The 14,665-nt window shown below is 36.9% G+C and overlaps 2 protein-coding genes across 2 annotated transcripts in view; one reads left to right on the top strand and one right to left on the bottom strand.

Moving 5' to 3' along the window:
- The window catches only part of gabbr1a (gamma-aminobutyric acid (GABA) B receptor, 1a), a 65,445-nt gene extending 60,453 nt beyond the window's left edge, over positions 1-4,992 (top strand). The window contains exons 22-24 of the mRNA XM_036564356.1: positions 577-705; positions 881-1,024; positions 1,815-4,992. Of these exons, the coding sequence (XP_036420249.1) occupies positions 577-705; positions 881-1,024; positions 1,815-2,084 (543 nt within the window). The 3' untranslated portion in view covers positions 2,085-4,992. The remainder of the gene's footprint in view (positions 1-576; positions 706-880; positions 1,025-1,814) is intronic.
- Positions 4,993-6,833: 1,841 nt separating this feature from the next.
- tnfb (tumor necrosis factor b (TNF superfamily, member 2)) lies at positions 6,834-9,898 on the bottom strand. Its single transcript, XM_036555788.1, has 4 exons — positions 9,459-9,898; positions 9,298-9,349; positions 8,999-9,061; positions 6,834-7,909 (listed from the first exon to the last, which is right to left on the bottom strand). The coding sequence occupies exons 1-4, from the start codon at positions 9,630-9,632 to the stop codon at positions 7,470-7,472; spliced, it is 729 nt and encodes a 242-aa protein (XP_036411681.1). The 5' UTR covers positions 9,633-9,898; the 3' UTR covers positions 6,834-7,469.
- Between the last annotated feature and the right edge of the window lie 4,767 nt (positions 9,899-14,665).

Raw genomic sequence — 14,665 nt, 5'->3', positions numbered from 1 at the left:
ACAGATGACGTTAATCAAGTGTGTTTGTACTGGGAATTCACCAATCTGTACTGGACTCTGGCACTCCTGAACCGGAGTAGAGGACCCTCAGTATACACAAAAGAGAATACATTGTTTTCCTATGATGACTTTCTGAAATTAGGGTCCAATAAAGACTTTTGCTGGAACTCTTCTTAAGCAATTAGTTTAGTACAGTGAACAATGTCAGTGCACCTGTGGCGTAACAGCACGCAGCTATATGCACTTTCAGTGGCGGTGAGGGCAGCAAATAGATGGCCGAAATGTCGTCTCTTTGATGGGCATTGCGCTAGTCTCTTGTGTCTGTCTGCAGGGTCATTTTTAGAGGTTAGCAGTAAACAGCAGCTATTTTGCTTTAATGCTCTCCAGACAAGAGTCCTCCACTTTGTCACATCAAATCTCTGTCTGTAGCTCTGCCCTCTGGAAGTGTTTCTACAAAGTGACCTCCCTCTTCTCTTGCTTCCATTCTCCCTCTCTTATTCTCTCTCTTTTTCTCTCTCTCTCTCTCTCTCTCTCTCTCTCTACTCTCTCTCTCTCTCTCTCTCTCTCCCCTTCTAGGTGCTGTGTATGATCACCGCTCCAGTGACTATGATTCTGTCTTCTCAGCAGGACGCCTCTTTTGCTTTTGCTTCACTGGCCATCGTTTTCTCTGTCTATATCACCCTGGTGGTGCTCTTTGTGCCTAAGGTAGCCAATAAAACTTTTTTACCGGTATGCTTTGGTTCATATTATAGTAGCCTTGTCTTTCAGCTAAAATGTTTTCTTCACCTGCTTTGTGTCTCTTTGTTGATGCGTAAGTTTATCCCTTTTTGTTGTTCAGAAATTGATTTTATATAAACTATATGGCCCTCTTGTTGGGTAGATGCGGCGTTTGATCACACGTGGGGAGTGGCAGTCGGAGCAGCAGGACACACTGAAGACAGGATCATCTACCAACAACAATGACGAAGAGAAATCACGACAGCTTGAGCGCGAGAACAGAGAACTCCAGAAGATCATTCAGGAGGCAAGGCTCACTTATTTTTTTTGTTTTGAGACTTTTTTATGAGATTTTTTTTAGTATAGTAGTTTTTTTATGTTTAGGTCATTATATTACCATGCTCTGGTTTTCTCTGTACCGCAGAATTTTCCATGTTTCTCTAGTACTAACTGTATCTCAGTGCCCATAGACCAGTTGCAAGCCCTTTTAAATATACTCCATTAAAATAAAGCCATAAAATGGTAGAGTGAACATTTTGTTTCTTGTACCTTTCAGTGAATGTTTTTTTCAAAATCAGTTTTTGTAAAGGGGATGTGTTAAGAACACAAAGTTGCCCCTAATAATGTAAAGGTTCTAGACAGTGTAAAGGTTCTCCAAGAACCATACATCCAAACCGAGCACTATTTAGGAAGCTTCATCTATCCTATGTGTCTTATTATTATATTAGTAGTAGAGAGAGAGACAAAGAAAGAGTTTGGGATTACTTTGAATGATTGAGTATATGCTATACAGCTTTCTCAGTTACTAAGAAATCATCATCTAATCATTGAAACCTATAGAATAACAGCTTCATATTTTGCTCATTTTACACGTGTGTGCAGCAAGATTAGTTTAATGTTATCAAAAATAGTGTTTCCAAACTTTTGAATGCTAGTGTGTATTCTTTTTACTTTATTTTATTGTATTCATATTCTTTTGTCTTTATTTAATTACTGTTATATATTTTGCAAAGCTGTCTTACTTTTAGAGTACAGTAAAATGGAGTGAATATGCTTTTATGTAATAAATCAAATTATATATCATTTTTTTCTCACAGAAAGAGGAAAGAGTGACAGAGCTGAGAAACCAGTTGGCAGAGCGCCAAGCTCTTCGTTCACGGAGACACACGTCCAGCCAAAATCAGAACCAGAACCACAGCGCCCCTCCACTACCCTCGTCTCAGGCCGAGCCACCCGGCTACTCGCCGGGGACTGAGCAGCACTCGCTGCCCCCCTCCTTCTCCAACTCCTCCAACCTGTACCAGGGAGAAGGCAAGCTGAGCCGGAATCACTGCCACAACAGTCGTCTGCCTCTGCTCTATAAATGAGCCGAGCAGGACTGGCACTAAACACGCTGTGTGATGAGGAGGTACGGTTAACTTTGTGTAGTGCAAAAATTACTGCTTTCTGACTTAAGGCATGTCAACTCTCTGACTCCACTCTTTATTAACCTCTGTTCTCACCATCGTGTTTCTGTCTCAAGTCATGGCATATTATATGTCATCACTGTATCAATATAATGCTGTGCACTAAAGCACTAAAGTGAATTAGAAAATAGAGAAAAGTGTAGTCTTGCATCAGGGCAAGTTTATATTAAAACAACCACCTGGAATTTGGAGCAAAAATATGTTATCTAAAATACAGGCCCTTGTACCTTTCTTTGGACCATTGATTCTCCCCTGGATCGCAAAGAGAAAGTGCATTTTACTATTTAATTACTATCTACTAATTTAATTACTGTTTTCCAAAGACACACAAATGATATTGAGCTCTGCATTGTGCCCTAAGGTTTGAGGAAGTGAGACAGAGGAAGCTAAATACAAAATGTCACTCTCGTCTCCCTCCCCATAATTGGGGAATCCCTCATAAAAGCATGATACCTTGAGTAGGGGAGTCCCTGACCATTTAGAGAAGTTGACATTTTAAGCAATATAACATGAGAGATAGCCTGTTGTGAGCGTCCTGTTGCTTTTACATAATATTTTTGCTAAGCAAACTTGATAGCAAAACAAAGAGGCCCCAGTACATCATGATATAAGAGATAGCACCAATAATAGAGCTTAGCAGATGGTGTGGTCAAAACTAACGGTTGCATAATTAACCATATCCAGTGGAGTCTGCTCTTATGCAAACTAAAGCCAGCTCCCGTGGATCTCTTGATTCTCATGATTTTTTGCAAACTTTGTGACACCATTCCATTGGTTTCTGACACTTGATCTAAATAAGTCTTCCTCCAAGTGTCATGATCCCCATATGTTCCATATAGAGTCTAATTTTTGGGATGGAAGAGAGGGGAATGAGCAAGCTTTGTTTTTTCTTCTAGTGTGTCCAGTCCTGCCAGTGCTCCAGGGACTTGCTTCTTATTCCTTTAACCATCATCAAATATGTCAATATTTAGTTTGGATTGTAATGGAAAAATAAAATTTTCTTTCTTTCTTTCTTACTTTCTTTCTTTCTTTCTTTTAGCACTGTAATGTACAAAATTGACTGTATTTATTGTATTTTCTTTTTTACTTAACTCTTCTATATTTGGGAAAGCCATGTTTTTACTCCAGTATATTTTCTTTAATGCATGCAGTTAAGTGCATTATTTAGTGTCCAAATTTTACTTCTTTAGTTTAGCACTAGAGCTACGAGGCCAATGTTGCTATCAAACACTAGAAGTTGACCAGAAGGTTTTCATTAATGCCATACAGACTAGTCGATGTGGTTTAGGACAGTTTCATTTGTAACTGTAAACTATAAAAATAAATACAATTTTGGGAGAAGTTTTGGGGAAGCATTTACAGAAAAGATCTGGCTGTCTATTGCCTTCTAGTGATTGATAGCAATCTTAGCCTCATAGCTCAAGTGCAAACCGCATTTAGCTACATGGTAAAGTTTTTAATTCATTTTTATAGTTGACAGTAAGTCATACTGTCCCAATCCACACTGACAAGTCTGCATGACCTTATTGAAAACCCGGATGCGGTTTGTAGTTGAGAGAGGTTGTGGGGATATATTTACGGAAAATTTGGGTGACTATTGGCGTCTAGTGTTTGTTAGCAAAGTTAGCCTCCAGCACAACACTAAAGAAGCAAAATTTCAGCAAAAAACATATTCTGGCTAATTCTTTAATGTAAAAACCTTGAATGTCTTAAGGGATATTTAGTTTACATTAATATTCAAGGTTATCATGAGATTGCAGGTCATGCTATGTAAAATAAATCATTATGGACTATGTAGACAATTTTACTAAAATGATCTGAAATTAGTCACTTTAGTCAGCTTGCCTCTTTAAGAATATCAGTAGTTCAAAAGAAATAATCAGTTACACTACTGGCTTAGCAACTCTGTGTTTTTATTTATTTATTTATTTATTTTTTGTCAGTGGCCACTGTATAACACTTGGGATCACTAAAGGCCACGTCTATATTACAGAGTCTTGTTTCATCAGTACAAAAGAATTTTCACTTAATAGGCACAAAAATATAAAGCACAGTGTACTGATGGTGAAATTGTTTTACATCCTTTTGTGAAATTTTTAAGTCATAAAAAGCCTGTCATAGTCTGTTTCCAGATCTAGCATAACAAATTTGAAGCCTTACCCAAACTCTTAATTGTGCACCTTTTTGGGTAGATACAGTATGTCTGTTTCATTGAAAGAAATGAATAACTTATTAATATTTCAGATTATCAGTTTGACACTAAATTTTCTATTCCAAGACAATCATTATTAATGCTCACAATGTTTCAGTAAATGTGCTTTTTTCTATGATCAGACAATAAGACATAATGGACGTGTGTTTTCACAATGTCACAGTAATTCCAAGTTCTATAAATTGCTACATTACACCATTTGTTGTTTACAAGCCCATTAAAAAAAGCAACAAGCAAGTTTCTTTTGCTTTCATATGTCAGTTCAGTTGCTTAGCATACATATTTAAACAGAGCACTACAAATCATATGTTCCTACAGCATGTAAGCATTATATCCAGTATATTAGCTCAGGGTATGTAATTATAATATCACTTTATAATAAATAAACTTTTATTTATCAGCTGTGTGCACTGTACTACAATTTAGATAGTCTGAAAGTCATTCCATCTTTAATCAATAATCAAATTCCTATGTAAGTTTTGGAAATGTATTTGTAATTAATATATGTACTGTAAATATAATACGAAAATAATCTTTATGCAAACTCTATGGATGTCATGGTTCAATAAAGCTCATTATTTTGCACTAACCTTAAAAGATGTGTAGAAGACTTTAAAAAAGGTGATAAACTTTTGTGTCAGAGATATCAGAGACCACCCTTCACTTAATATCCAGTCAAAACAGCCATCAAGTACATTATTTTTATTGTTCAGCATCAGGAAAAAAAAAGCATAAAACATATATTTAAATCAACTAAATTACACAGAGCAACTTAATATAATATAGAGCTTTTCAGTGTTTAGTGTATCCACGCTTTGTCTTGATCACAGCTTCTCTTCTTCATGAGACTTGCTTTCAGTTTTTCAAAGAAATCTGCAGGGATATTTTTCCACACTTCCAAAGTTCAGTCTTACAAGTTGGTTGCATCTTCTGCCTCTCACCATCGAAGTAACATGTTAAATAATATTGAGGTCTGGACTCTGGGGTGGTCAGTCCATTGTTCTGAGGCCACAAGCAGCTTGTTTCTTTGTCTTTCATACCCACAGTGTTGTCATCTGACAGTAGAAGGGTGAACAGAAACACCCGGGAATTATTTTCAGATCTGAAGCAAAATCTCTCATAGATAAAAGCTTCAAGTACTGTATATCTGATGGGGGGAAGTTTTGGTGGTCTACCAGGTCCTGCACGGTTGTTAGGAGTCCCACTTTCTCTATTTCTTTTCATTTTTTGAATGAAAGCCAGCTCCCTTGAACTCTAGTTTTGGGAAAGTCCTGTTTTTTTCCACTTGTTTTACTTTCTTTTTCCCTTCCTTATACAAGTGGAGGCTCTTATGTCATATGCAAAAGCTTGAACATCCCTGGTCAGATGACGTTTTGTTGATTTTCTAAATGTGAAATCTCTGTATACAATGAGCTCAATTATGGCATGTTTGGCAAATTTTAATGCATAGATTCTATATATTTTCTGAGCTTATTAAACAAAACAATATATCATATAAAATGTGCATAACTTTTGCCACATTTTATGTTTTATTTTTTACCAATATGTTAAATTTAGCATGTAAACAGTAATTGTGTGTTGAAATGTACAGAAGTGTGTTCTCTGTAGAGGATGGGTTCATTTATTTTCACAACTTTCACAAAAGCTTGTGCATATGACTCCCTAGAAATATCTAACTTAATGGCCATTTTGGCCGGAAATAAGAAAATGAAAAGTGTTTTCACTTTTGAACAGTAATGCTTGTGCTCTATTAGCTGACTGATGAGTTTTATTTTCTTAAATATTTATTATTAATTTATTTTATTGAAACTTTACATCATTTTCCCAAAACATCAATAAGAATTCATTTTATAACAGGAAATGGATTATAAAAATGAAATTTAGCTGTATTAGTATCTTGGAATCTTCTGTGACAGATGATGTATGAATTTTGGTATCATACAACTTTTGTAAGTGCAGAATTTTGTAATGTGTTTATAGTACACAGTACGTTTGATGTAGAACATTTCGCAGTGTCTCCTGTAGGGGGCTTTATCTGCCCAGTTTAACTAGTCTACATTACACGACAGCAAACAATCATCATGTAGAGCGCAGAGTGAGGTAAGGGCGATTAAAATATTCTTATTCATTCTGATGTCATCCTCTTCGTTTTAGCGCCGCTGACTTGCCCTGGGGCTTACAAGTAAATTAGCAGCATTAAGCTTTAAAACCAAAACAATGACTTCATTCTTGTACAATTTCAGGAAGTGGCCGGCAGCCAGCAATTGCAGTAGATGTTAGATCCTCTGATGTGACTCGAGGAGAGGGAAGGAAAAGAGACAAAGCAGGATGTGGGCTCTGGCTCACACAACAAACGCTAGTTACAAAAAAAAAAACAAAGTTCTTTCAGCTGTTTCTGTTTTTCAAAATCTGACACAGTTTAACTTTCACCAGTAGTTTTATTGATTGAACAGATCATCAGTTTACATCACATTGTTAAAAAAGGAGAAGATTCTGAAAGAAAATCAAACACTTGGGGTTTATATTAAAGAGCATATAATGCTCAGGACAGCATCTTACACCATACATATGATGTAAGAGCACAGTATTATTCAATTTCATTCAATACATTAAATAAATACAATACAAATAAATAAGCAAATTAAAAATCATTAAATACACTTATTCCTTAAATATGTCTTCTAGCTTGAACTGATTTATAACAAAAAAGTGCATACATCATAACATTTGAGTTCTACATAGGTAGTGAGCTATGCAATATTTCTCAGTATTCATGTCCAAGCTTAACACACTGGCCCTTTAAGAGTTCAGAGGAGTAGTGCTCAGCTATTTCTCAGCTAAAAAGCCTAAATAGTAGGCTAAGTATTTCATTGCAAAACAGCCCGTAGGCTAAAGAGCCATGCAGCAATTCTGACACACTGTATCATATATATCAATTAACGTCAGCAATTTTACATCCCTCATGCGATTTAATTCTAACCACACAGGGGAAAATACAATTTCAATGTTTTAACATAAAACATTTTGTCTTTGTCATAAAAGTGACCTACTCAGCAACCAGTCTTGTGCAGCACTCACAATTCAAATACCCCAAAGAATGTTTTGGAGCTTTGTGTTTCGATGTAAGCACGATGGTTGGCCTCTGTCGACAGCCTGTCACCCTTATAAAGCCGAAAGACTGCGCCAAGATAGATGACGTCGTACGCATGCCTCTCATCATCTTGTTCCTCTTCTATGCTGGGTGGGCAGACCGATTTGACTCCCATGAGCAGATACCTTGGGTGTTCTTCGGAAGGAGCTGCAGGAGATGACCACCGGATGCTGTAACTCAGCGCCGTGTTGCTCTCTGTCTCTTGGCACGGCACCTCGAATGATGCCTGGCTGTAAACGAAGTAAAGGCCATCGGATGGAATGACGATCTCATTGTTCTCCAGCTTGAGGCCTCCAGCAGAAAAGGACTGATCCACACCGTTCACCCACTGCATAGGCTGGTTCTCGTTGTCTAGACCTGAAACTAGAGGAAGGGGGCGTTTTGAGTAGGTTGTGTGAGTAGGTGATGTCCTTCTCTCTCTGTTTCTCTGTTTAGCATGTCATCACACGTTTCAGTCACGAATGTCCCCACACCGTGATGAAAGACGATATGAAAGCCCCTACACCAGGTGACTTTTTGGGAACTGTTCGGTTTGCGGTCGGAGGTTTCCTTAACGGCTATTTCTAAAAAATGAACTGGTTGAACCTTAGACATAAATGAACTGAGAGCTGAAACCCCCTTAAATGGTATTACTGGGGAGTTTTCTTATTAGAGGTGAGGGCTAAACTGACATGATTTGACCTCTGATGGCCATGGCTGCTGATTTTTATTGTGTATTGTCACAACCATATGAAAACATTTATTTATTTTTTTTGTACCGTTTGAAAACACCAGACCTTTTTTAACATAATTTAAATTGTTACGAATGAGACAATAGAAGTGATTGAAAATTGCTTTGAATAGTGTTGCTTTACATTAAAGTACATTTAAATTAGGTTTCCTCTTCTTCTATAAAGTTACTATTTTGAGGTAGGAGGTTGTTACAACAGTGACGACATATCATCATTTGTCGGGACAAAACCTCATATCTCCAAAATGGTAACTTTACAGGAGAAGGAAAATAATTTGACCATTTCTAATCCAATTTTTATGAATTTTTAACAAAATGCTAAGGGTAACTGGTGTTTTAAATTATGCAAGAAATGGAAAAAAAATGACAAAACTAGAGGTACAAAGTTTTTGTGAAACAGCAACGATGTATAAATGTGAAGGTTCACTTCAATTTTCAATTTAAACGCTATTACAGATATACAAAATGATGTCACTTTGGTCATTCTTCTATCACATGGCCCTTTGCTACTCTGACCACATCCGAATCCCATGAGATTGTTTCCATCTGGCATTGCATCATCAACACAATAAGAAGCTGCTGTGACTAATCTGACTAATGACTAATAAAAAGATCTGATAAGACGGCTTTTCCTTAAGGGTGTGGGAAAGATATCGAACCCTGTTTTAACAATAGAGAACAAAAGAAGAAGCCAAATGCAGGTCATTTGTATTGTAACTTACCACGAAGATGAATGGCAGCCTTTGTATTGTTTCCTATCTGTGTTAGTATCTGCCGGTGATGTTCTGCAGAGAAGAAACAGTAGGAGTTTAGAATTGAATCACCTAAGACTCAAACATTGGAACAGCAGTAGAATCAGACATGGCTCCTGATTCCAAAGCATTGTGTTCAGGTTGAGGTTTGAAGACCTCAGAAATGTTCTTCTTGTAAATAATATGAATGCCATTTTACAGTGATGAAAACCATGAACAATGCCCTACATGTATGAATGTGTTCTGATGAATCATCCCCTGTTACTTACCTGTGGTTGGGGTGCTTTGATGTGTTGTAGTAGGGTCTCTTTGACTGTGTCTCTGTGGAGAATCATCAAAAAGATTTTAGCTATTGTCACCACTTATCTCACTCTCGTATCTATAAACTGTACAAATGAAACTATTTCCTATAATGTCGCTTCCCACTTACCGTGAAGTGCCATGCAAACAAGAAAGATGCTGCACTGCAGAGGCCGATCAAGAAAACAACACCAATTATGTTCCATGTCCAGTTTTTAGAAGGCTTCCCGTTCTCCACAGTTGCTCGGTAGACGTCCCCCATGCCAGTCTCAATATCTACCGCTGTCATTTTGTAGTTCTCCATTCTGCGCTTGTTGTCGTAATAGCTCTTATGCTGTTATTTGTGACCCTGACACAAGTCTTCAAATGATCAGTGTGCTTGTTCAAGGTACAAGTTTGAAGATAAGTGTAGCGAATGTGTTTATGGACTGGAGATGCACTAGTATATATGAAAAAGGAAGGGGAAAGTCCAGTGATGTCAGGGGAGCAGAGGTTGGTTTGAAAAGGGAAAGAACACTTTTGCACACAGGCACACCGACGCTCTCTCATACACCTCCCCCACCCCCACACATTAACACTTACACACTCACAGGCATAGACCTGTAAACGCACAGCTGATTAGTGACTGAACGTCTGAAATTGGATTAGCGTTTAAAGATACAAAACAAATCCATTAAAGTTCAAAAAAGGCAACCAGGTTACAGACTCTGAGTGAAAACTAATTTGACTTGTTTTACCCGTCGAGTTACTTTCAGATGTTTAAAAAACGAAGGCTAATGGAATTTGCAAGGAATTTTCAAGCAATGCACTTTCCCTCAATATAATAGAAAGTGTTATCAAAATGAAAACCATATGTAAATATATGAAAAGTGTAAATGCTGGTCAGAGGGCTTTCACTGAAACAAAAAGTAATGTTTTACAAGGATTAGTACATACTTTCTGTCCTTAGGGAACCCAATTGAAAATTCCTCACTTTTTAGTAATAGAAGGCTTTGGTACAGTATGTAAGCATTGTTAAAGTTTCACTTTCCAGTCCATACTGGAAATACACAGATAAACACCATACAAACACACACAGTACTGTGCAGACATTTTAAGCACCTGAGAATAATTGAATTAGAAAGCTGTTCATCTGGTCAGTAAATGTGTAGTGTTTATAATGTCAGAGAAACTAATATTACAATAAATACTAATAGCATTAAGACAATAAGTAGTGATTTTATTTATATCAGTGTGTTTGTTTAACCATTTCAAAACCTCTCCCAGTGGCAGTCCCGTTATTTGTAGCAATCATACAACACCTGATTAGGCCTAGAAATGATTTGTTATGTGAAGTCAACTGCAGTGGTGAATTTAACAAATCTATGCGATGGTTGGAGGCATCCAGGAGAAATCTGGAACCAAAGCAAATGTTGTTCTTCAAACTAGCTCACAAGTTATCAACTACTGTTTTGAAAATAAGAAACTCTTGTTGCTTTTTGCTGTATTTATTTGTATTTATTCTAGAAATGTATAGTGTATTTCCTGGCACAATACACTTATAGGCAATGTAAATGGTTTTAAAACAACTTGCTTATTTACCTAATACATTTGCACAATGTACTATACATACATATGCAGTCTCACTGGGCCAGACATGATCTCATTATGAGAAGGTCAGGGGACAACCATGAGACATTTTGGGCTAAATAGGGGTGGGATTGTAGACTTATTAGGTTGTGAACAAACAGAGTATGAAACTTCTAAACCAGTCCAATACTTATCAAGGTGAAGCTCAAAGTAGGGCTTATGCCAACATCATCTGATAGACAATAAACCTGCCGTTAGCCCCCATGTTGTAACAAGTCCCCCTCAACGACTCCAATTAAGCATGTAGATGTGTTTTGAGTGTGCTAAAAAAACATTACATGCAGTAAAAATAAACATTACCTGTGGTGGGAGAAAACAGTTCCTTCAGCCAGTGATTAGAATTTCGCTAGCTACCTCATTTTGCTTGTGTTGTTGATGGTATACAGAGTAGAAGAATTTGTGCATACGAGTTGCAAGTGAACCTACCTAAAATACAAAAAATCTAGCATATGGGCTCTTTATACAAAATATTTTATGAAACATAGAATCAGTTGATGTCATTAATAGTCTTAATAGAAGACTGAGATGAGATGGATCATAATATATTAAGCTACCCAGCAGAGCAAGGATGAAAAAGCTTGAAAAGATGTTTAAATGAACGATAGAATTTTCCAGACTATGATCCTCTGTGGTTCTTTATGTTGTACCTAGCTGTTCCTACAAGGAAAATATGTCATTTTGCTGCCTAACCGTGCCTAACCATCATCCAACACCACCTGAAGCAGTGGGTGGGGTGTTAAAGGTTCTTGCGCAAGGGCTCAACCAGGAATACCCACACAGTCCTGTGATTTGAATATCCGACACGGCTCATTTCTCCTACCACTAGACTACCAGCCACCTCAATGTGGATGGATGTTTATGCAGGACAATAAAAAGTGGGAAAAGTATTCAACTTTGAGCTTTTCTGTTGGAGAATACTTTTGAGAATACTTTGAATGACAAAGAAAGCAAACAAAAGGATCCTTGACCAAAGGACCCTCACCTCTCACTCAAAGCCCAGATAACCAAACTGAAGCTCTTATTTGGAACATATTATGAGATGCAACACTTTGATGGAAAAGACAATTGTGCCTGGAACAGTTGAAGGTAAAAGAGAAAGTGGACAACCAGCAACAAGTTGGATGACAATCTGAGCAAATCTGAAAACCAACACAGAAGACAAGATATTCTGGAGAAACACTATTCATATGGTTGCTAGGGGTTAGAACTGACTCAAAGCAGCTTTAAAGAAATCCGGATCCCAGCCCAGTGCGCATAATTTAACAGTAGACAACATCAAAGCAATTACAATAAACACAGAGCACGCTTTTTAAAAGTGCCACAAGGATCTATAATTGGTAACAATGACGGACAAACAGGACAGACATATTTTTTATACATACCGGGACACGCTCTGAGTGCATTACGTAGCAAGACCATTACCTCGCCTCTGAATGATTCATACACTAGCTCCACATGCTATAAAATTTCTCTTTATTTTAATTCAGATTGGCTGCCATCATTCAAAGGTCAATGTGTCATTAGTTTTATTCTCACTTTACCAATAGCATATTTGGACTGTATTTGTTGTAACAAAGCCTTTTAATGCTAAACTAGTGTCTGTATAGAGAAGACTGTCCTTTTTTTCCCCACTATCTCTATGTTCACTAATCAGGCTGACCAATAGAGGTTGTCAGCCATTTACGACAAGAGTTGATTTGCCACTTTGTGTGTCCTGGTGAAGGCCTGAGTAGATAATAATAATGTGTCGGCAAAACCTTTAAATTGTTAAGCTTTGCCATGTGATAGTAAAGGTTTTTTTTTAATATTTCCTCAAAAACGTTTTTTTTAATTTGAGAGTTGCTGTTTATATTTTTTTTACATCTTCTGCTAGTGTGATTTTTTTCCTTTGAATCTGCTGTACTCATGTCCAAACAGCGACAGACTTTAATATTTTTTGGCACCCCTGCAGGGCTTCTTCATTCTTGTTTTTGTTTTCGAATGATGTGTTATTTGATATTCTGAGGGGACTGGTTGGGAGGTAACAAAGTACAGTACCTTTTAGTGTACTTTACTATGATTTTCAAATATCTGTACCTGAGTTTTCTATCACTTAAATTTTCTGATTTTTACTCACGAAATTTACTACAGTATGTCGGAACACCAAGACAGTGGCCATCAAAAGAATACAAATAAAAAGGTGATCTTTTAGAAAATTAGATGTACATACATTCTGTCTATAGGCAAATGATTTTGACGAATTCAGGTAGTATTAACTTTCACACACACACACAATATTAGTATTAACTTAGGGGTATAAATATAAAGTATTTTCATGATGATGAAAATTGAAAATAAAAGGTTGGTTTACGTTATTCTCGGTTTTAATAAAATACTTACTGAGATGAGACAGACCATAATATATTCGTCATTATATATTTAGCTAACTCAGATTAGAATCAGCTAAAGAAAAGGGAAATTTGGTGACATTTAGTGGTCTAATAGATAAACCTGGGGGGCTTTTGACCACAAGGGGCATCTAACCTCACCATTTGATACAGCAGGAGTGGGGAACTCTGGAGGGTTTGATCATTTTTCTGCTTAAATACAGCTGATTCCACTCAATTGCCAGAATTAATTTCATAAATGAATAAACTGAAAACTAAAGTAACCTAATCAGAATACATTTATAGCTGTACTTTCAACTTACATTTCAAAACAGGCTCATTACTCTGTAACCATTTGGAGTAACTCTGTAGCTCTTCCAGCAGTGCAATTCCTAATAAATCAAAACTTGAACAGATATAATTGATGATGGCCTCCAAATGCCTTTTAGATGCTACTTTTAGTTTTGAAGTGCTATCACTGTAAATTTCATACTTTTGCATTTTAACTTAAGCAAATAACTCATAGCTACTTCAGCTTTTATGTCATGTTTTAAATGTGAATTTGTATCTTTTCTTGAGGAAGTAACTTGTAGGAAAGTATACCACCAAAGTAGACTGATATATAGCTGTGTGTAGTCAGCTGAAAACCATTACCAGTAAACGTTACCAGATAACAAATCCTGGACCAAGAAGAGGTTTTTTTAATTGATTAAGGGTGAAATGTTCACATGATCATTTCTTAAATGTGTCGAGAATAGTTGAGTATTTTTAATGGTGACCCTGTGTGTATGAGTGCTACACCAATATGAGTGCATCAAGTACATCAGTGTTTTTGTAGTTTGTAAACTCTTCATATCTTCATTGTTGGTCCACCTAGTAGACAGCTGTAGACAGAGACTATAGCTCATCTTTTTTCCATACACAGTTTCTGTTAGTCATCCTAGGTTGACATCAGTGGCTAGTTTCTTGACCACAGGACCACTGTAGGCTGGATATTTATGGTTGTCTGATTCTCAACTCAGCGGTGACCTTGAGGTGTTTACAGATTTGCCAGTAACCCTTTAATTAATTAGTAATTATTTTCCAGCTTTGTTTGGAAAGCCCCTATAGTTTATCTACCAGTGTTCAAATTATTACCAAACTATCTGGTCAGGGTTAGCACCAGGGTTGGATTAGGTGTTGGGTTGAGGTTAAGATTGGGGTCAGGTTTAGGGGTAGAGAAGATAGGGCAAATTTAATAGATATTTAGTTGAATGTTAGTTAAAGGCAAGGTGAGCATCTACAAAACAACTGTAATTATTAATTAATAATATGAAGGCATTAATAACAGTTGTATAAATGA

The sequence above is a fragment of the Colossoma macropomum genome, unplaced genomic scaffold (genome assembly GCF_904425465.1).
Source record: "Colossoma macropomum unplaced genomic scaffold, Colossoma_macropomum, whole genome shotgun sequence".
NCBI classification, from domain to species: Eukaryota; Metazoa; Chordata; class Actinopteri; order Characiformes; family Serrasalmidae; genus Colossoma; species Colossoma macropomum.
Note: the sequence above shows the minus strand (reverse complement) of the source record. Positions and strands in the feature narration are given on the sequence as shown.